The sequence below is a fragment of the Microcaecilia unicolor genome, chromosome 13 (assembly GCF_901765095.1).
Source record: "Microcaecilia unicolor chromosome 13, aMicUni1.1, whole genome shotgun sequence".
NCBI classification, from domain to species: domain Eukaryota; kingdom Metazoa; phylum Chordata; class Amphibia; order Gymnophiona; family Siphonopidae; genus Microcaecilia; species Microcaecilia unicolor.
The window spans coordinates 52,216,845-52,238,735 of NC_044043.1; the positions used below are offsets into that span (position 1 = coordinate 52,216,845).

The following is a 21,891-nucleotide window of genomic DNA, read 5'->3' on the forward strand; positions in this document are numbered from 1 at the left end:
TGAGGAAAGGCTAAAGCAGCTAGGGCTCTTCAGCTTGGAGAAAAGACAGCTAAGGGGAGATATGATAGAAGTCTGTAAAATAATGAATGGAGTGGAACGGGTAGATGTAAATTGCTTGTTTACTCTTTCCAAAAATACTACGACTAGGGGGCATGCAATGAAACGAATCGGAGAAAATATTTCTTCACGCAACATGTAATTAAACTCTGGAATTCATTGCCAGAGAATGTAGTAAAAGCAGTTAGCTTCCTAAAAGAAAAGTCCACAAGTCTTCTTGTTTGTTATTCTTTGGACTACAGACTAGTTGTCACAAGTCTAGAGAAGATTTTAAGTGTGATTGCTGAGGGCGTGCGACACTAACAGCAGTGCTTCCTGCCTTTTTTGTGTACCGCAATAGCAAATAGGACTTAAAACACTCCTTTGCAGCAAGTGATACTGGCAGACCCATCTACACAACATAAGAAGACTCCTGAGGCAGACCACTGAGTCAAAACGTGGCCGTGTCAAGTCGTTCTTGCTGATCAATACATCTTCTAGACCATCATTGTTTCACTTAGTCACCTTCGCTGTCTCCAGAGTGTCATTTTACTATTGACATGCTGTTAACAAAATTGTAAGTTTTATGACAAGCTATACTTGTCTTGGGCGAATCTCTTCATAAAGATGATTCAATCAATCAAGTGCATTTTGAATACTGGCCTAAATGTGCTATGTTGCAAAGGATGAGATAGGCTAGAGGGCGAGGTACAGGCCGACAAAGAGTAAAGACCGACTGCTGGAGAAGCAACAAATTGTTTATACACTCGTGAATTTATGAGAACCCACAGTACTGTGAGATCCAAATAAAAAGTGTCTTTAAATGCAATCAGATTTCATGTGCTATCATTCCATCCAGCTGGAAGAGAGCTTCAAAGCAAATTATGGATGGACATCGTGAGAAATAGCCTCTTAACTGACAATTCTACATCACAGTTCCAAATGAGAAACATTTTGCTTCATGGTTCAGACATTCAAAAGATAATTCCAGCCCAAAGCAAGAAAGTTGACTAAAAAGTCTAAATCACCAGAGAATGGCAGATGTTTTTCATTCCTCGGGCTATCAGTCACAAAATATCAGAGAAAAAGTTCTGAATCCCTAGCTAATTTTGTTTTTTGTTTTTTATCGGAATATCGCACTGGATCAGTAGAGAGAAGTAATCAATTTAACATTGGCCCAACTCATATTCCAAACATTAAAATTGTAATTACAATGCCAATACGATTCCTTTAGTCTCATACCCCCCCTACCCCCCCCCCCCCCCCCCCCCAATTATATCCACTCATTGTGCTCATTTCCCTGCATGGGTGTTTTTTTTCTGACACCTTGCAGGTTTTCAGCATGTTGGGGTGGAATTGCACCTTCCCCCATTCCTCACCCCTTCCCCCTTTCTTTGCTTACCCCTGTGGGTCAATAGCTTAGTTCCTTCTAGCTCCTACTTTCCGTCCCCCTCCTCCTCCTGTTTGTATGAAAAGGAATTAGGAATGCAGTCCGCCCCCCACAAACAGATAATCAGTTTGCTTACACCTCAAGCAACATTAAGATATGTAATGCATTTCTGAAACCCTAACTAGCCACCCTAAGTGAACAGCTACTATAGCGGAAATATTGTTGGGGTGCTTCTTAAGCCACAGCTAAGAAAAAAGAGGAAATGACAGGAGCCAAATGTGTCTTGCAGACCTTTGAATGATAATCTTACTGCATGGCAGAGCTCATATGAAGCATGCGCTTTCCCCAGAGCACGAACAGTCTGATACATCTCAGCTTCTATCCCCTGTAGGGTTATCATATTTACCGTGACAAAAAAAAAAGACACAAAATAAAATTCAGCCCAACCCCCGCCATGCCCCAAAAAGCCCCAGCCACACTCCCATGCTGCAGTGTCACCTTGACCCCCCCCCCCCCCCAAAAAAAAAGCCAGATTCTGTAAGCAGCGAAAATACTGGTAAAGTAACAAATGCATTTTCTTCCGTACTAAATACAAAATGAACATGACATGCTCATGAAATGCTTAGACATGTACATTTCATGAGCATGCTCCCCTTTTCTTTTCCCTCCCATCCATAAGCAGCATATCCCCCTCTTCTCCTCTCCATCTTCTTCTATGTATTTCCCTCTTTTCCCCTCTCTATTTCCCCCCCCCCATGTATGACCCCTCCCCAATCTTTCTTCCAGCCTCCCTCCACCCAACTTTTTTTTTAACAGCTCCCTCCCTCCACCCCTATGACTCCAACCACATCCCATCCCCTCCTGTCCTGTACCTCATCATGCCTGGTGGCCTAGTGGCCTCTTCAGACCACTTGCTGCTGACGCCACTTCAACATGGCTGCCAAGAGTTCCAGCGGTGAACTTACCAGACTTCTTGGTGCCATTTTGAAGCGACGCTGGCAGTGAGTGCTCTGTGGCAGCCTGGGCAGGAAAAGGGGGGCTCTTTTGAAGAGGCCATTAGAGCACCAGGCATGATAAGGTATGGGACGGGAGGGGAGGACACCATTAGGCCCGCCCGCCCACATGCAAGCAAGTCAGCCTGTCCACAAGCCAGCCTGCCCACAAATGGGCAGGCTGGCAAAACCCGCTCGGACGCCCCACAGTGTCCTCAAAAAGAGGACATGTCTGGGTAAACCAGGACATATGGTAACCTTAATCCCCTGCATAGAACAACACAGTCATGTCTGCTGAAAGCACCTCAAATGTCAGAAGCCTCTACTTACGTACTAAACGTGTCCATCTCTCCAGTCAGGTTAATTCTTTCCACCAGGCTTATGTCCACCTTTTCTTTTAATTTCTCTTCAAGCTGTTGGAGGATGGGGGAGAAAAGAAAAAAAAAAATCCTAACACAAATTGTGTACCGATCTGTAATAAACTGCTACCTTTACAGTAATTCACAAGCAGCTGAGCTGTTAAATGGGGGAAAACCCTAAAAGCATGCATCCTGAATACTGAGTGTTCTTAGAAGTACCGGCAAGCTAATTATTTTTTATTTTGCTACCTTTGCCAGGCGTAGGTTACATAAACAGATAGTTATAGACAGCTATAGTTAAAAGATAGCTAAGCATATATCTTTCCTTTTTGTCTTTTCTCTTTCTTATTGCAATTGGCATGCTCTTCTCCTTATTTTAATTTTAAATTGGTTTTAAACTTGTACACCACTTTGTTACCTCTTGAAGAAAGGTGGTCTATTAAATAAAACCATAAACCATGTATAAAACTTAGTCTTATCATCATTAGATGGCAAATTCTAGAGATGCTGGAAGATCGGATGATCTATATGTTTATAGATATGTAAAAAGAACTCTGACTGTTAAAAAAAAAAAAAGCATTTTGTTTAAGGAAAAAAATAAAAACACATGAAAAAAGTGAAGCTGGGGAGTCTGGTCAGGGTGGACGCAAGCCCATGCTTTCCATAGGTTTCAAGTAGTTTCAACACGGGAGGACAGTGGAAAAAGAAGAAATTCCCCGTTTAATGACCGACGTGCTACTCCTTGCTCAGTCGTGACATGTGGTTTTGAACACATGGAGCACCAGACAGATGGAAACATGCCAGATAAGGTGTTAATACCACTCTTATGATCTAATGAAATAACTTACTGTCAAGTGCTCTGCTGCAATCCTTTATTCTCAGCAGCACCGCAAGGTGTATTATATTTAAACGTTTTTTATTAACGTTTTCACATGTTTTAGCGTTACATACTTTCATGGAGCAAACTTCACAAACAAACCATGCTACAACAATCCAAATACTTAAATGACCAACAGCTAACAGCTTTTGAAAACTTTTTCTTCTCCCCTCCCTTCCTCGTAACTCCCTCCCCTCCCCCCCTTATGCTCCGATATTGTTATTGGCAGATAGGCATGCTATGTGCCCCCAATATGCCCATCCGACTTCAACTTTTCATCCAATTCTTCTTAAATGATCATTTTAGCACTGTTAACATCAATTTAATTGCAAAGCTTTTCGTCCCTCCCCCCCTCCTTACAGTCAGTTCAGCCACCGCATGGTGTATTAAAGAGACGGTGCAGAGGATACTCACCTGCTGTGTGGTGGCCAGGCAGTACTCTGCTGTGCTTAGGATGTTACAAATCAGGCACAGCTCCTCCAAAGTAAACTTAGCAACCTCGGAGCCCTCCTTCTCCTTCAGAAGGCTACTGATGGTCAGCCCACCACTGCTGCTGGTCGTCCTGAAGAACAGTATTAGCATGTTTTCTAAGTTCATTTCGCACATCTACATCCACACATAAAGAACAGATTAAACATCCCTCTTTGTAGCTGCAGCTAGACTATGCCAGGAACTTTTATGGCCCTTCCCAGGTTCTATAAGGTGGTTTCCACTCTTTAGTGAACATCTGAGGCAGTAAAAAAAAAGTGATGCAATTTAAAAGAGGACCCCCGTCCCACCCTGTCAACACATACAAACAACATGAGGAATAATTTTTCAAAAGCCATTTACCTTGCTAAGTACCTATTTACCCGACTAAAGGAGTTCTCTCAAAAATGCCACATCTTTAACTCCGCTAAAAGTCTTTGTGGGCTTCCTTAATGCAAACACTTTTAGGAGACAGTGTTCTTGGAAGCATGTTTGGTTTGTGGGAGGAGAATAGTGTCTATAGACTGAATGTTCCTATCTGGGAACCTTATTTTCCATGAAAAACAACTCATAGAAAAAGCAGACACAAGCAGGTATCAACCTAGTGTACCTGAATTATATTTCACTTTGAGCACAAGCTTGGAAAGGTGAGTAATTAAATCCAAAATCCAAATATCTCTAGGCACACTGTACATGTCGTAATTTTCAAAATGAAATACGTATATACTTGAGAAGTGGTGCAAAGACGGCAGACACTTCAAAAATTGCCCCAGTAGACAATGACTTTTTAATGAGCTGTGCAACCTTCTTCAGCCATTTCTTTTACAAATAATTATATTGAGAAGTAAGCTTCACAGCAGACACTGCAAAATGTAAATTATACCCACAAAGCAGACAGTAGAACACACACTGCCTTGGCAAGTACATCACCAATTTCAGTGCCTCAAATCTTTTAAGTAACAACCAGAGGAAGCAAATGAAGGGGTCTTAGCGATTTTCCATCTTGATAAAGTTTGGGGCATGTCACATAATTAAATAGGCTCTTGATTACATCTTGAAAACAAGAATCAGTTCTCTTTTGGCTGGAAGTTGCAAATCCAGTAACTAAAAGCCCATCCACACTCTCATATATGCTACTTAGTGATGGATGATTATGGTGGCTAATCAGCAGAGCAGCTGATAATCAGGAAATGCCCTGCCCATTCCAGCTTCCTTAATTACAAATCACTGAAAAACAAGGCAGCGACATTCATGTGGGGCAGGAAAAGTCAGGTTCCAAAAGCTCGCTTGTTGAAAGAATGCTTGTGAACCTTGCAGTACTAGTATACCCCAGATCTCTTCATGCCACATTTTACTGGCCTCAGAAATTCACTGTGCTCCTACTGCTTGCCAATGCCAAACTTGGAACAGCTGCAATTCTTCCATATTTTCTGTGGCTGACTTTGGCTTCTGCAGAGGCAGCCAGGCCAAGACACACAAACAGAGAGTTGAGTACCTTGAAGCACAAGCCCCTTCAGACGCCCTGGAAGAAAACGTGTGCCAATCAGCTTCTGTCAAACACTACTCTCTCTCCACTGCCATGATATCAACTACACTATGCTAATATAACTTTTCCATTTCAAGTCAAACCAAAAATGCATCTTTTACTACTAATTTTGAGGGGGGATTCAGCTCCCTGAACTAGCAAGGGAACCCCAGTCATTGCAAATTGTAGCTCTGGTGCATGGAAGTAGCTGAGACTGCCATGGTAATGGGTGGATTAGACTTGTTGGAAAGGAAAGTAAAATAGAGAAAAATAATCCCCACATGGCTGTGAATAAAGGATCAGGATACCAGAAACCAGCCCTAGTGCCCAATTGAGGTGGAAACCCAAGGAGCAAAGAGAAACTGCCAGACCTAAAATAGTTCCCCCCCCCCCCTCTTCCCAAACAATAACAAATTGATTCTACGACACTTTCCTCACTCACAAAAAATGGGGAAAAATAAACAAGACTTCATATAATGCCTGATGTTTCTGGGCTACAAGGCAGACTTTTGTTTCAATGGAACAATAAAACAGCAATGAATCAATGACTATGAGGAAGTATTGTGTTTTCTTGTAAGATTACCTAACAAAATTGTAGTAATTTTGTTTTGATTCTACACTGAAGTTCCTGATTTTCAAAGCAACTTATATATATATATTTTTTTTTTGTTTGTTTGTGCAGATGAATTCTCCCCAGATGCTTTTCCCAACGCCCAGCATCAGTTATGCACTCACTTTGGCAGGTTTCCAGAGAGGATTTTCCAGGCGTATTCCCGCAGGTATTTCTGGAATATGGTGGTGAGTGCAATCATTGGTTCTCCGGTGCTGAGCTGAGAGCACTGTACCATGCACTTCTTGTAATACACAAAGAGGTCCGCACAGCTGGGAAGCACTGCACCCCCCTCATCTGTGTTGGATCTAGGGGGGCCTTGAGCCCTAACATCTGCTAGGAATCTGTCAATCAGTTCACCCAGGTTTCTAATTTTACATGAAAAATAAAAATCGAGAAAAATAAATATGAACAGATTTACAACATCGCCCACCACACATTTGCATTAAGATAGAATACTGTGAGGTAAAAACAAACAATTAGCTGAACTAGGAGCAAAGTAGTGACCAGGATATTAATGGTCACTTTAATTACTTACAATAATATGGTCAAAAACAATAACCTTTAATATAGTCATTTCTATCTATTCTTTGGCAAACAAGTGCTATCATACAAATTCTGCCAGGATAGAGGTACAGGAGATTTCAAACAAACGCTTTTAGTGTTGGCATCAACAGAAGTTCTTCTGGTTCTGTCAGCTGACCCTCAGTCATCACTGCTTTAGCTACTTGTTCCTTGGTCTTGGCAAGACTTTAACATAAGGATTCTAAGAAGTCCTTTTACTAAGGTGCGCTGAAAAATGGCTTGAGGTAGTGTAAGCACGGGTTTTGGGCGCGTGCCTGTAAAAAAGGCCTTTTTTACATTTTTGCCAAAAATGGACGTGCAGCAAAATGAAAATTTCTGCGCGTCCATTTTGGGTCTGAGACCTTACCACCAGCCATTGAGCTAGCGGTAAAGTCTCACGCGGTAACCGAGCGATAATGACCTATGTGCGCCAAATGCCACTTGGCGTGCGTAGCTGACACGCGACAGAAAATATTTTTTTGGGCACGCATAGCAGACACGCGCCAAAAACGAAATTATTGCAAGGGCCACGCGGTAGCTGAGTGGTAACGCCATTTTGGAGCGTGTTGGGCACACGTAGACGCTTACGTGGCTTAGTAAAAGGGCCCCTAAATGCCCTAAAAGCTAGAGCCAACACATCCTTGCAACAGTGGGAGTGCAGAAGCGGCAGAAAAACATACAATGGAATCACTGCTTGGCATAAGGAGGAGAGAAAAGTCCAAGGAGGAAGACTGAGGTGTAATATTAGGAAACATTTCTTGTATTTGAAATTAACAAAATTGAGCAATACAAAAGGAGAGTGTAACACAAAACAAACAAACAAACGTGCCAATGGGGCTCATTTTCAAAGCACTTAGCCTTCCAAAGTTCCATAGGTTTCTTTGGAACTTTGGAAGGCTAAGTGCTTTGAAAATATGCCTCTACTAAAGTTATACCAGTAGTCTTTGGTACAAGACAAAAGTAGTATTCAGATACTGCTAGGGCTGCTCAAACCCCAACCCCTTCCTCTCTCATTAGGAAACATTTCTTTACAGGAAGGATGGTGGGGGCACAGCACAGTCTCAGCACGGCAGATGGTAGAGGCAAATAAAGTGGCAGGATTCAAGAAAGCCCAGGCTAAGTACAGCAGACTCTTAGATATGGTTTATTAGGACATAATGAAATCGCCTTTAGTTACAGAGCAAATCGGATTATGACTGGCCATCAATGGTTTATTATTTAGTTCTTATTTGCATCTTATTTGTGCTACTCTGCTCTTACTTGATATTTTGTTCATGGTATTGTAAACTTTGTCTGCCATTTTATTTATTGCAAGCCACTTTGAACGCGAGTACGTGTGGGATAATGTGGGGTATAAATGTCAAAATAAATAAAGTGATTTACAATAAAAGAAAATGTAAAACAAGCTGAAAGAACTCCAAAATAATATAGATATGAGAAAGCAAAGGTAATATCTGGGATCAGGGAGGCTCTCTGGTATTGCAGCAGGAATGAACATACTACTAGCTGGGCACTGTGGTACTGATCCGTCTCATTGTCTCTCTTTCTATGTAATTACATAAGAGGATCAAGAAAACATTAGCCATGAAAGCAATACCAGGAAATAGGTACATGTGCAGCACACTGGCAAACACATGTGAAGCACATTTCATGTACTGTACAGCCTAAAACTGAGTATTTTAGCAGTGCACACTAAAAATAAAGGGAAACGCAGAGCTCTGACCTTTGCTTTGCTAATGGAGATCTTTCTAGACCTCCACATCAGGCACGACAGCCTAATGCTGCTTCGTTTCTTAGTGGCATAACACAAATTCTCACATAAAATGCCAAAGCAGAGAGAAGAGAGTGTAAATCACGTTTCCAGAAAGGGCGGTGGCTGAGACACATATCCTTCCAAATAAACACAGAAAACCAACGGCAGAAATTATAGCATTTGGGTGTCTTGGAAGAAAAGCTGAAAAGACTAGCTGCTTGGTGTTCATTAAAAATGACACAGAGGCGGATGGCAGTGGCACCTTATATTGTCACATGTATTGAGGTATGAGCTCTCATGTTTTCCTCCACCTTCTTATTTTCCTAATTTTCTCTGTCTTGGTATTTTTTTTTTCTTTAAGATTCACGCCTTTTCTATCCTTCCCTCTTCCATACTATTAGTCCCTTTTCTACATCCAGTGATGTTGAGAGGATTCTGTGATGCTCCTCCTTGAGTCCCAACAGCTACAAAAAAACATTTCCTCAACCAGGCACCACAATGACACCAACAAGCAGCATTTCATTCTTCTTGAAGGAAAGATATCACTCCATGAAGTGTCACGAACAGTAAATCTGGTGCAGAAATTAGGTGGAAAGGTTTCAGAGGCCAAAACATGAACAAGGGATTCAACACAAACAATATCAAGTTGGTTGTTGTAGACTTCCCAAGACAATATTCCATTCAGCTGTCCAACATATACATATAGGTAATCACAAAATCACAACCTTTTAAAGACAGAGTAGTTTGCACCCTTTGTGCTTTCTTGAACTGCACAGAATACTCCTAATGTGAAGACACACACAGTAGGTCAGTATTTTTCAATGCAAGACCTGGGGGCCAATGGCAGCCCTTGGGACCTCTGGGGCGGCCCTCATCATCATTCTTTCCTGCTGCTCTCTGCCTCTCTAATCAAGTTCATGACAGAGAGATGAAAGTGGATGGGAGGAAAAACAATATGCTTGAAGGTCAAGGAATTTCTCAAAAGGTGAAGAGAATGGATTTGAAAATGACCACCTCCTTGAGCAGGGACTGTCCTTCCATGTTAAATTGTACAGCGCTGCGTAACCCTAGTAGCGCTTTAGAAATGTTAAGTAGTAGTAGTAGTAAACAGTTTGAAAGGCGGGCTGGTGGGGTAGATGTCATTGACATACACTGGTCAGCAGCTCTCCTTCAATTCACTGGATCCAAAGTGACCCCAACTTAAAAATTAGTGAAGACTACTGCACTAGGTTTTCCCCACTGAGTAAGGGTATTAGGTGGGACAGAGAAAGCAAAAGGCTATGACCACTGCACCTATAAATATGAATCTAGACTTTTTTCAGGAACATAGGTGGCTGGTAAGTAATCCTGATGGTGATGTCTTAAGGCAGGGATTCCCAAATCTGTTCTGAGAACCCCACTGCGTTTCATGGTCACCACAATTAATATGCATGTTTGCACATATTTGGTTCCCAATGCATGCAAATTTATATTTCCTGCCTTTTTGCTCTGAATATCCTGAAAATCCATCTGGTGATAGGCTCCCCAGGTCAGATTTGGAAAGCCCCGTGACATATTTTAATCAAACAACATGCAATAAGCTAATGGATGAAACATACTAAACAAGCTATTTGGTTTTAATTTTGGAGTGGAGGCGTGGCCTAATAGCTAGTGCAGTGGGTTGCAGACCTGGGGAACTGGGGTTGATTCCTGCTGCTGCCTAACGGTCAGTGGGTTGAGATCCCAGGGAACCGGGTTCAGTTCCCTCTGCAACTCCGTTATGACCCTGGGCAAGTCATTTTGCCCTCCACTGATCCATTTAATTATAGAATATGGCCCACTCCACATAAATCTATGCGCCGGGATTTACGTCACAAATTCTCTGGTGTAAATAGATGCGCATAGTTTTAGGCACAGAGATATCAACTAAGCCTATTCTATAATCAGTGCTTATTATAGAATACGCTTAGTCGGTACTGACTTCAGCGCCAATTTTTTAGGCGCCATATATAGAATCCTGTAAGTGAAAGCCTTAGCGCTACATCAAATGCACTAAATAAACACCTTTTGAGTATAAGCACAGCCAGTCCACTCAGTTTTGATGCAGACAGGATCACTATTTCTTTTAAGAGAGTGACTCATTCCCAGTATCTGTTCTGAGTGGCTTTCTAATTCAGAGCAGGAGCACATGGCAGGGTATGCATGCCTGGCCAGGCTGCCTAAATGCTATGAAACCCAATCTAAACCAAAGAATACAATCTGTGAACATAACGCTGATACTCTGCAAGCTTTCCTTCAGTTGTCTTTTTTTGTACAAAACAAGGCTAAACCTTGAAACAATTTAAAGATAAATGAAAGGCAGTGGTGCTGGCCTTGAGGAGGGAACAATACAGTAATCAGTACTGCTAACTCACAAACTGTCCATATGTACAACTAATTAACCTCCTATTCACAAATAAATCAAAAGGAAAACAATGCAGAAAGAGATCTAGCAAACAGAAATCAAGCCTTCACTCAGTCTCTCTCTCATACATCCCTCCTCCCAACCTTCACTCAATCTTCTCTCTCTCTCTTTCATACCCCTTTATCAGCCTTCATACAAAATTTCTCTCTCTTTTTTTTCTCTGTCTCTGTTATACCCCCTAGTCTTCAAGCTGTCTTTTTTCTGTCTCTCATATAACCTGTCTCTCCGATAGCCCCCCAGTCTTCACCCTCTCTCTCATCACCCCCCCCCCAGCTTTTGTCCAGTCTCTCTCTCTCTCATATCCTCTCCCCCCCCCCTCCAGCTTTCATCTGATCTCCCTCGTTGTCATATTTGTTACTCCCAGGCAACTGGTGTTGCTTGGCAGTTTGTCACCTACTCCCCCAGCCTTGCTGTTTGCAGGGCTCCCTCAGAAACAATGCGTCTCCCAATGCTGCGCTTCAAGTTCAGTTCTGTGATTTTGAACTGTGCCATGTGGGCAGTTCAGGTTGGTCTTGCTGACTTTCTGAATTTCCTGCACCACGTGGCTGAAACTTATAAACTGCAGTGCAGAACTGGGAAATGCAGAGTTTCCGAGGGAGCTCTGCAGAAGAAAAACATTTGGAAGTATGAAATCCCGGGTGTCAGGGTGCAATTTCTAGGTGCCATGGTGACCTGGCACCCAGGATTTGTCGAGCCCTGGCTTAAGAGATCAAGATATTTTGAGAAATGTCCTGCTAAAGCAGTGGATAACATAAGTGTTTCCTCTCTAGTAACTAGCACATTCCAATTGTAGGTAATTTGGATTCTAGTTCACTGCAGGGGTTTAGAACATGAAGCTCCGTCAAAAATGACTTAAATAGTCCGTGCTGCAGAATGTGGTGGTATGATACGAAGTTGTGGGGGGCATCTGGCTATAGCCTTTTCACCCCCTTTAACTCCTCTCCCCACCCCATACAACTTCCACATATGCTTCCTGCAGGAGAGCAGTAGCACCTTGGGCTGCATCCTCTGCCACGAGGGCCTAACTGATGCATTCAAATCAAATATATCTACTTTCCACTTTCCCCATGTGCCCAAAACAGGTACAAAAACCTTCTTCATTGAAATAAACAAATAACTCTAATATAAATTCTGAATAACATAAAAGAACACAAGACAGAAGAACCAGTCTTTGCACATCAGCACAGCTAAAGAAACACAGCAAGGATGGCGGTGGTGGTGTCAAGGCTTAAATCATGGCATGTTTTGATTTGAGTTTTGACAGTGCATCGCTGACTTTGTGCGTTTTCGTTGTCATCTTTGCTGTGTTTCTTTATCATCTTAATATAATAGAACAACACATAAGTTTCAGAGCCGTTAAAAAGCATCACTTACATCTGGGGGAAATATGGCTCATGGAATTCTTTTCAACCCCTCTGCATATAAATGAATGTGTTTACATACTTGTTGCTATACATGTATGCGCGTGTGCACATGTGAGAGAAGGGAGTTAGAGGCTGATACAGGGGCAGGTGGGAAAGGCAGCTGGAGTTGGGGGCTGATACAGTGGAATGGTTTCAACTGTCTTCTCTGATACTGTCAGAAAAAGCATGAATTTACCACTGGTGCAACATGTAGCTTCATAGTTAGAGTAGCATTTAGTTTAAATCCCACAATTCGTTCTGGAAGCTCCAAAACTTCATCCCCTCAAATAATAGCTATGGTTAATAAAAGAGTTTCCTCACTTGAAAGATCTGTCTTTCAGGTATTAAACTTTGCATCTTAGTAAGAGTACTAGCTTGTTAACTCAGCAGGGCCTTCTCTTGCTGGAGTGCAAGATATATATTTGTCTGGTTCTTTTCTGTCACTTCTGCATTCAGACAAGGCTGGGGGGGGGGGCAGGGGGGTTATGCTGTTGTACCCTGCGTTGAAAAATCTTGGAAGGCAGGTACAAAATTAGATTGTGAGACCTCCAGTGCACCTGAATGTAACTCACCTTGAGCTACTATGAAAAAGATGTGAGCAAAATCCAAAAAACCAACAAGCAAAAGCAAACTCCTTGCAATAATGAAGCCATTTTCTTTGGACTTGAGGCTCCACCACCCCCCCCCCCCCCCAGCTATAAACCTAATGCAACCCAATTTTATTTGCTTGGAAGGGAAGAAAATTTAAGAGAACTAAGAACAGGGTGAGGTACGATTACTAAAATGTGACATCAAATTGGGCCAGGACATACCAAGGAGAGCTCCTGGACACACTTCCTCTTCAAGAGTAAACTGCTGGAATCAGTTCCACCCCAGAACACTTAACGACAAAGAGCAAACAGTCTATCCAGTCTACCCACCCACACCAACTGACTAATTGCACTTTTGCATCCAACTGGCTCTTGCACTTGTAAGATGCTTTGAATACTCACTGTACCTTTGCAGCATGGGAGTTCTTGTTACTCACCTGTCCTGGGACTCGATATACACATAGAGATGAGGCTCGAAACATTTGGAGATGAGGCCATGAAAAGGGTTATCCGGAGCTTTTGGTTTCTTGGGCTTTAAAGGAAGACATTTTTTGTAGTCAGATTATTTTTTCTTGATATTCTGGCCAGTCTACTTTCATCCTGCTTTACTGCACATCTCACAAAGTGCTGCTACTTTACTTTTCTAATGGTAAGATGCACACTGCCTAAGCTCTGACTAGTGCCAAAACAAGTGTGAACACGTAAATGGCATGTACTGTGCTCAGTGGCGTAGCGAGGGGGGCTGCCACCCAGGGCGGTTCGCCGTTGCAGCCCCCCCCCCCGGGTGCAGCACGATGACATACCCCCCCTCAGCGCATCAACACCCCCCCCCCCCGACCCAGTGCCCATGCTCTTCCATCCAACCAGCTCCCTACCTTTAAAAAAATATCGGAATCCTCGCGCCTGCACGTAAAAGAAATGTGCACTGTCTCATCAGGCCTTCCCTCGCTCTGTCTGTCCTGCCCTCTGCTGACGCAACTTCCTATTTCCGCAAGAGCGGGACAGACAGAGCGAGAGAAGGCCCAATGAGACGGTGCACATTTCTTTTACGTGCAGGCGCGAGGATTCTGATATTTTTTTTAAGGTAGGGGGAGCTGGTTGAACGGAGGAGAGTGGGCACTGGGGGGGGGGTGTCGATGCGCCGAAGGGGGGAGCTGGCAGGGAGCACACACACCCCCCAAGCTGACACCTGGGGCGGACCGCCCCCCCTTGCTAAGCCACTGACTGTGCTCACATTCTGCGGCTACCCTTAACCAATCAAAAGGTCAGTACATTTCGCCATACCGGCAAGAGAGGCATTTGAGAAAACAACGAAGTCTCAGTAGGGCACTATCTACCAGCACATCTCTAAAATACTGTTGAAGACATGGTGAAAAAAAGGACAGCAAAGGCGTCACAAGGTTTACACTTTTTAGTAATGTAAAGTGAAATAATCATGAGGCCACCCTCTGACACAGTTCCTGCCCAGAACTTCTAAGACTGTGTTTTGTATCGGTATAAATTGGTTTAAAAGAATACGATTAACATGCTTGAATGCCTCCCTGGCACAGAGGGAAGGGCAGTGTCCAGCTCACAGACTGGACAGACCAGCCAACCATGTGAGTGGGAAACATCTGTCAGTCTATGCTGGATTTGCTGGAGGGCTCCTCTCCCATCTCTTTTACTTTTCTCTTTCTGCAACATCTGCTTTCCCTTGCTGGTCACTACCTTGCTTTAAGGAACACTACTAAATCTTTTAACAGTAGCACTAAGGCTGCAATGTTGACTATGATTCATGTCCAAGAGTTGCAGATGTTTAAGCTATTTCCTCCTGGATTTTAATAGAATAATAAAAGGTTACCACCGTCACAGCACGGAGGTCTGCAGCTGGCAACACTTCCTTTTATTACTGTCCAAAGAAAACAGCTACAATCTAGTGGCTCTGGTCACCAGGAGGGGGTGTCTTTTTAACAAAAAGGTTATTTGATATCCTTTCTTCTCTCTCTCTCATTTGCCTAGAAATGTCACGTCAACACGGAGTTACTTTAAGCAGACTTACAGATAGTTATGTGGGTACCAGGTATGCTATGTGCTTTTCTAATAGCAATACTGAGAAAAAGACTTATCATATGTATACTCTGTGGGCCAACCAGCTAGTTTAAAAGTGCACCTGTGTGGAGGACTGCTGCTGCCGTGGCTAGCCGTGTCAGGAGAAATTAAAAATAGGGGAACCGCCTCCTTGTCCGATCCAGAAGTCATGAATGACAGCATATGGTGCCAGTGCCATCTGAGGAAAGCTCAGGTTGACCTGGACTCACCAAAAAGAGGCTGCCGAACCAAAGAAAGGTCAAAAATATGTTGCTTAACTAAGCCGCGATGTTCTTCGTAATCTGAGGCTTGGTACGTTCCTACCCCTTTTCTGAACTTATCGAGGAGTCTCGCATTCGCAAAGAACCCACCTTGCTAGGCACAGAGGGAGCAGACAGAAGTCACCACAATTACAGAAAAAAACAACACTGGATGAAAAGTACTAGTGAGAAGTACAGAGGTATATTTCAGTGAGGACTTACTCTGTCCAGGTCTCCTTCTTTATCCAGTGCAGCCTCTTCAGTTCCGATCTCATCCTCTAGAAAGGGGTTTGTGGAGGGAGGTGGGGTGGTTCAGGCTTTTTCTGTATCACAAAAACAGAAGAGTAAAAAGGCATGTTCTTCCTAATCATAAGCTACATTTTATCTCTCAGAGCCTTCTCTGTTTACGCAAACACAACACTTCAGTACTGATCAATGTGACCTCCAGAACCCCCCTACATACAAAACCCCAGTGGCAAAGACATTATCTTCCAATTCCCCATATTCAGTACCTTTCTAGTTATGAGACATGCACATTCACACTTCAGTTATTCATCTTGCTGATATATTTATGCTCCCTGTTGGTCCCTATACTTCTCTGCTTTCAGACTTTCGTGATTTCACTTGCAATTAACAGCAATTGGATTTTATGCCCAGTAAGACTGCCCACCAAAGAGGAACTTTACAGACAGCATTCAACAGTGATTTCTGAAGAAATATTACAGTTGTTGACAATTTCAATATTATACCCAACTTCCTTTCACTTGACAATTACTTACTAGTTAATATAGGCAGATTTATGAACCATCTTACACTCACTGCACATAACACTAAAAAATTTTTTAAAATGCCAAATGTTTCTACTATGGCTCCTATCCCATAAAGAACCAACTACTGCTATAGCTACATAGTGCTCCCAAATTTTCACATCTGCCATTTATTTTTAACTTTAAAGTTTTTATTGTGAGTCTCCCACATAACAGCACCGTTAACTCCAATTACAAAACAAGAGGCAGAAAAGCAGGTCGGTCAGTCTAATAATCCGATCAGCTACCAGCTTCATGCTTCTAGGTAACCAAGCTTTGATTGCTGGTGAGCTGTGCTACTTTCAGGACATATTTTTCATACTTCTGCAAACCCACTAGAGAGCTGTTTACAATAATATCTGTGCCATGGAGCAAATGCGGTTTTCAGATATTCCATCCAACAACACAAATTGCCACGTCTAATTCCTATATAAGGTTTCTGTCTGTTTCAGATTTTGAGAAGCAGTTCTGTTTGGGCCAGGGGGTGAAATACCTTTCTTATCCACTTAATACAAAGCAGATTTTCCCCTAATGTCTTGAAAATTGACTTTAAAAAAAGTGGGTGGGGCGCTATCCTTTTGGGGGTAATTTTCTAAAGCTTTTTCTGTGTGCAGAAAAGGCTTTTATAAAATTGTAGGGCTGCAAATGTAAGCATTCCATGGGGCCTAGTCTGGGCTGAGCAGAAGTGAAGTCCCAAAGTTTATGAAATTTTTATTTTATAAAATTCACAAGTACAGGCACAGAATGTGTGTGCACGTTTACATCTTTTTTGCAGCACTGGTAAATTCGTGCATTTTTTTTTGCACCGTTGCAGCTGATTCTGGGTCTATAAAATAATGAGTGGAGTGAAATGGGTAGAAATGAATCACTTGTTTACTCTTTCCAAAAATACTAGGACTAGGGAGCACACAATGAAGCTACAAAGTAGTAAGTTTAAAACAAACGTGTAATTAAACTCTGGAATTTGTTGCCAGAGAATGTGGTAAAAGCAGTTAGCTTAGCAGGGTTTACAAAAGGTTTGGATAACTTTCTAAAAGAAAAGTCCATAAGCCATTATTAAGATGGACTTGGGGAAAATCCACTACTTATTTCTAGATAAGCAACATAAAATGTATTGTAATGTTTTGGGATCTTGCCAGGTACTTGTAATTTGGATTGGCCACTGTTGGAAACAGGATGCTGGGCTTGATGGACCTTCGGACTGTCCCAGAATGGCAACACTTATGTACCTGTCTTATAAGGGCACATATATTCTTATATTGCCTTTATAGAACTGCCATAAAACAGGCACCTTTTTAGACTCTTCACACAGGCAACCTGCTATAAAATTACCCCCTCAGTGTATAAACATGGAGACAGAGGCACAACCCACTTGAATTATAGTCTCTCTCAGGGAAAAACAAACATCTTTGAACTAGAATAATACACAAAAACAACCAGATGGAAATGCTATCAGCAAAACATCTCTTTGTCAGCGCTTTCTTTTCATCCAAGAGCAGCTCACAGAAGTTATTTTCTGGGTCTGGATCCCTTGGGGAGAAAATAAAGAGTGGCACACACCCTTCTCGCTTTGTATTTCCACAAAACTTTTCTATTTACCACAACGTTGTCAGTCAGGGTGCTGCCGGAGAAGCGCTTAGCCAACAAGCCTTCGAAGTTGGTTGTCCTCTGTATGGCGAACAACAGCAACTTTACTTCAATCTCTTTTGCTCTTGTGCGCATGATCTTTGCAAGGTCTGTCCTACAAGAAGATCAAGTCAAATTACCCAAGGGGAGCAAGAATCATACTGTTAAATGTCCTGAATATGCAGACCAGTCACAAGAAAAATTTCAGATGGGAGAGAGAGGGGTGAGCGGTGACACTGCCACACCAGAAGAAGCTAGGACCACTGCAATATCCTGCGCTACAGCGTAGGTTATTCAAGGGTCCTGAGATGTGCGCAATCTTGACCATGTAGCAGTCAATGGAAAAGATGCAAAAATGGGCCTGGATGACCCTCAGAGATTTTGTTATGGCTCTATATTTTTTAGGTGTGACATTTTACATTTACCATTTAAAGAACATTTTTTATTTCATTTTGCCTAGCAATTTCCATGTGTATTAATTTTTATCTCCTAGTGCAATCAGAGCTAGCTTTTAATGGGGCTGCAGTACTATAAGCCTTCATTTTCAAGTCCCTCAGCTCCCCTTCACATTTAGTCCAGCCACTGTAGTGACAATATTTGCTCAGGGGCCACAGACTGTAGTCTCTTCTGGCATCAAATATGCATGGATCCTGAATTTGGCCAGCAGATGTCACTGTTGTATGTTAGCTGGGACTCTCCCTATTTCTGGAAGGCTGTGTACACTGCCTCTGCAGCACCTCCAGCCTCTGCCAGCCCAATGAACAAAAGCCACATCATTTGCATAGCAGCACATAGCGCGATTTCTCAGGCAGCACAGCTCAAACCCCCAGAACCGACACCATTAAACTCTGGAATTCGCTGCCAGAGAATGTGGAAAAGCAGTTAACTTAGCAGGGTTCCAAAAAGATTTGGATAATTTCCTAAAAGAAAAGCCCATAAGGCATTATTAAGATGGACTTGGGAAAATCCACTGCTTACTTCTAGGATAAGCAGCATAAAAATCTGTTTTCAAAAGAGATCCAACAAGTGCATTGATCAGATGCAAGTACGTCACAAGACTTACCATATACATGCAGATAAAAACATCTTCCAAATCATTTGCAATTTAACTCTAGCTTCCACCTCTAAATCTGTAATATCATGTGCTGACGGCACACTGAGAGGTATCTAAGTACCTTGTAATATGGCAGAACTCAACAGCGACACGCTCAGTCATGCACCATTCTGCAGGGAACATGCGTCCGTATTTCTCCTCATAGTCCACGAGCTGGCGCTTTATCCAGGCATAGCGCCGGTCGATCTTATCCAGCCACGCGACCTTTACAAGGAGAAAGTATGATTTAAAAGAGAAGCACTGTGTGTCCAAAGACAGTGAAGCTCAAGAGCTACCTCCAAAATTCACTATGAGACCCTGAATCATACAAAGTTCTTGGCTCAAACCTCTGACTACACAGTTTATCTTTTCCAGTGAAGAATTCTTTACAATGAGTTCCTGCTTGCTTATTGTTTATACAGCAGCAGATTCACTACATCAGAATATCATCTTTACCCCTTGAAACAAGTCAGATACATACAACCGTGAAAGAAACATGCAGACATCTTTTATTACCTCCACTCTGCTTTTTATGAAGCAATTAGAAACATGGCTCTTTATTCACTTGTTAATAATGGTAGCACACAGCCTGGACGTTTACCTTGCAGCAAAATATCTTAATCTACTCTTAATGCATTCAGCCTAACATAGCAACATGGCAGTGACAGATAAAGAAACATTAGACAGTCTGCCCAATGTCCTTTTCTCTGGTTCTCTATCCCACTGGGTAGATGAGTAAATAAGTTTCCACACCAGAGCCAACATCACCGCTCCCCCACTCCTTTCCATGTATTTTACCCAACCTCTGAGCCCTGTTCATATTACTGCCCTCCTTATCTTCACAAATATATTTACACTCTCTGTTAGAGTGGCCTCTATCACCTCCGCTGATGAGTTATCCCAAGCCTTGTCATCTTCCCTTTGGTTCGTACGTACCTCTCACTTAACCCAGACTGTCAATAACTTCTAAACACTTATATAGAATTCTCTATAATTAACATTTTTTTGTGGATCCGTCAGAATTCTTTCAGTTTCTGGCTTCACATGTAATGTCCTCAAAAGAGGGAATAATGACCAGTATCACTTCTTTATCGGTCCAAATTTTATATATTTTAATCTCCTAAAAAATGTTTAAATAATCAAATTTATAAAGAAACTTATGTTAGAGAATTATGGAGACACTGTTTCCAACACAGCTATGTTTCGGTTTTTGCCTCAGGGCAAACAGTCTCCCTTCAAGCTCAAATACTTTTTCTCCAATTTGGCGAAGTATTTGAGCTTAAAGGAGACTGTTTGCCATGAGGCAGAATCCGAAACACTGTCTCCATAATGCTCTAAGACAAAGTTTCTTTATAAGTGTGATTATTTAAAAATTTTTGAGGAGATTAAAATGTATAAAATTTGGACCGACAGAGAAGTGATACTGGCCATTATTCCCTCTTTGGAGAGTATTGCATGTGAAGCCAGAAACTGAATTCTAAAGGGTCCACAAAAAAATGTTAAGTAGATAGAATACTATATAAATGATCTATATTTCAGTGATTTGGTGAAGTGTTTAGAAGCTATTGACAGTGTGGGGCTTTTGATGACTGATATTTGTACCCCTCCACTATATAAATTTCTGACCTTTAAACAGTGCATCTCACTTAACCCAAACATTTTATTTTAATATTTAATAGCTTATAACCATACATTAATGTTCTCTCTCATATATAACAGCAATATTATGCTAGAGTTATGCTGGTGACTATTATAAGTTCTATATAGATATGCACACATACATATTTGTGTACATGTGTGTATGTGTGTGTGTGTGTGTGCGATATTCAAAAGATCTAGAGTCTACATGTTCTATTATATAAATTGTCTCCTGCTGACTGTGGGTGGGCCGAGGACAGTGCTTACATCCACAATTGGGCAGCTCAAGTCTTAGGTTCCTATAAGTCAAGTGCCTATGTTTAGTCCAAAATGAAAGGTGCATTAGATTACTAAAATAGGCTCCTAAAATCTCTGAATATCATCCTAACAGACTTAAAAATATGTGATTATACAGGTAAAAATCGTAAGTGGATTACTAGTTTTAAAAGTTACAACCAGAATCCAAATCTTAGAGGATCTCGTTGAATTTCACTTACATCTTGGTTTTCCTGAAAAAGCACCAAATACTCAGAAAGGTGTTGTCGAATAAATTTCTTGATGATTTCCTGCTTGATCCTAGGGTCTAGTACATTAGCCACCAGACAAGCATCACGCAGGACATTACTGGGTCCTCCAGGCCTCTGGTAAAAGACAGAAAAAAAAACATACTTCATTATCTCTCTATATATACACACACATACTGCATGTTCTATGTACAACAGACAGAAACATACATGAAATAAGATTAATGGCTGAGAATCTGGAGAGAGAGCTGTAAATCTTCACAAATCTCAATTGTCTCCTGCCTCACATGCTTGTTGCCAACTCCATGACCTGACCTCACTTGCAGAAGTGCCTCTTGTCTGTTTCTCTCCTCTGGGTCTGTTAATTCACTGCAATGTTTTCTAAAGCAAATACTGAGCCATCAACTCACATCAAGCTACACTGCTCTAGCCTCACAAGCCTGGCAGAGTTAATTTGCCAAGCACGAGGTAAACCAATGAAAACATTTGGCAGATGCAGTGCTCCTGTGCCTCACCAAATAGAAAGAGCCAAATTTGTTACCATAAAACTAATGACTCCTTTTTCTACTGCTCCCAGGTTCAGTATTCTGGAGATGAGGGTTTCAGGCTGACAAGACCAGTGCCATTTTATAGCATCAAGCAGAAAAAAAATGAAGCCCAAGGACTCAAAGTGAGTTGATCTGCCTGTCAAACAAGGCAAGAGACAGCTTATAACTATCTGTGGAAAATGAATGTGAACTGTCTTGTTTCTACCTGTGTATTTTTAATATTTTGATTTCAAAGCCTGAAGTAACAGTCTGGTTTCTTTCTGACTTAACATTTTGTTCATAGGGAAGAGGCGGAGGATTTGGATTCAGCTCATGCCTT

General features: G+C 41.9%; 1 protein-coding gene across 1 annotated transcript in view; it reads right to left on the bottom strand.

Annotated features, from left to right (window-relative positions):
* VPS53 (VPS53 subunit of GARP complex) overlaps positions 1-21,891 on the bottom strand; it is a 126,643-nt gene that overhangs the window by 36,615 nt on the left and 68,137 nt on the right. Inside the window, 9 exon segments of the mRNA XM_030222475.1 lie at positions 2,749-2,831; positions 4,069-4,216; positions 6,383-6,625; positions 13,448-13,542; positions 15,560-15,645; positions 15,648-15,660; positions 17,743-17,884; positions 18,945-19,087; positions 20,998-21,141. Of these exon segments, the coding sequence (XP_030078335.1) occupies positions 2,749-2,831; positions 4,069-4,216; positions 6,383-6,625; positions 13,448-13,542; positions 15,560-15,645; positions 15,648-15,660; positions 17,743-17,884; positions 18,945-19,087; positions 20,998-21,141 (1,097 nt within the window).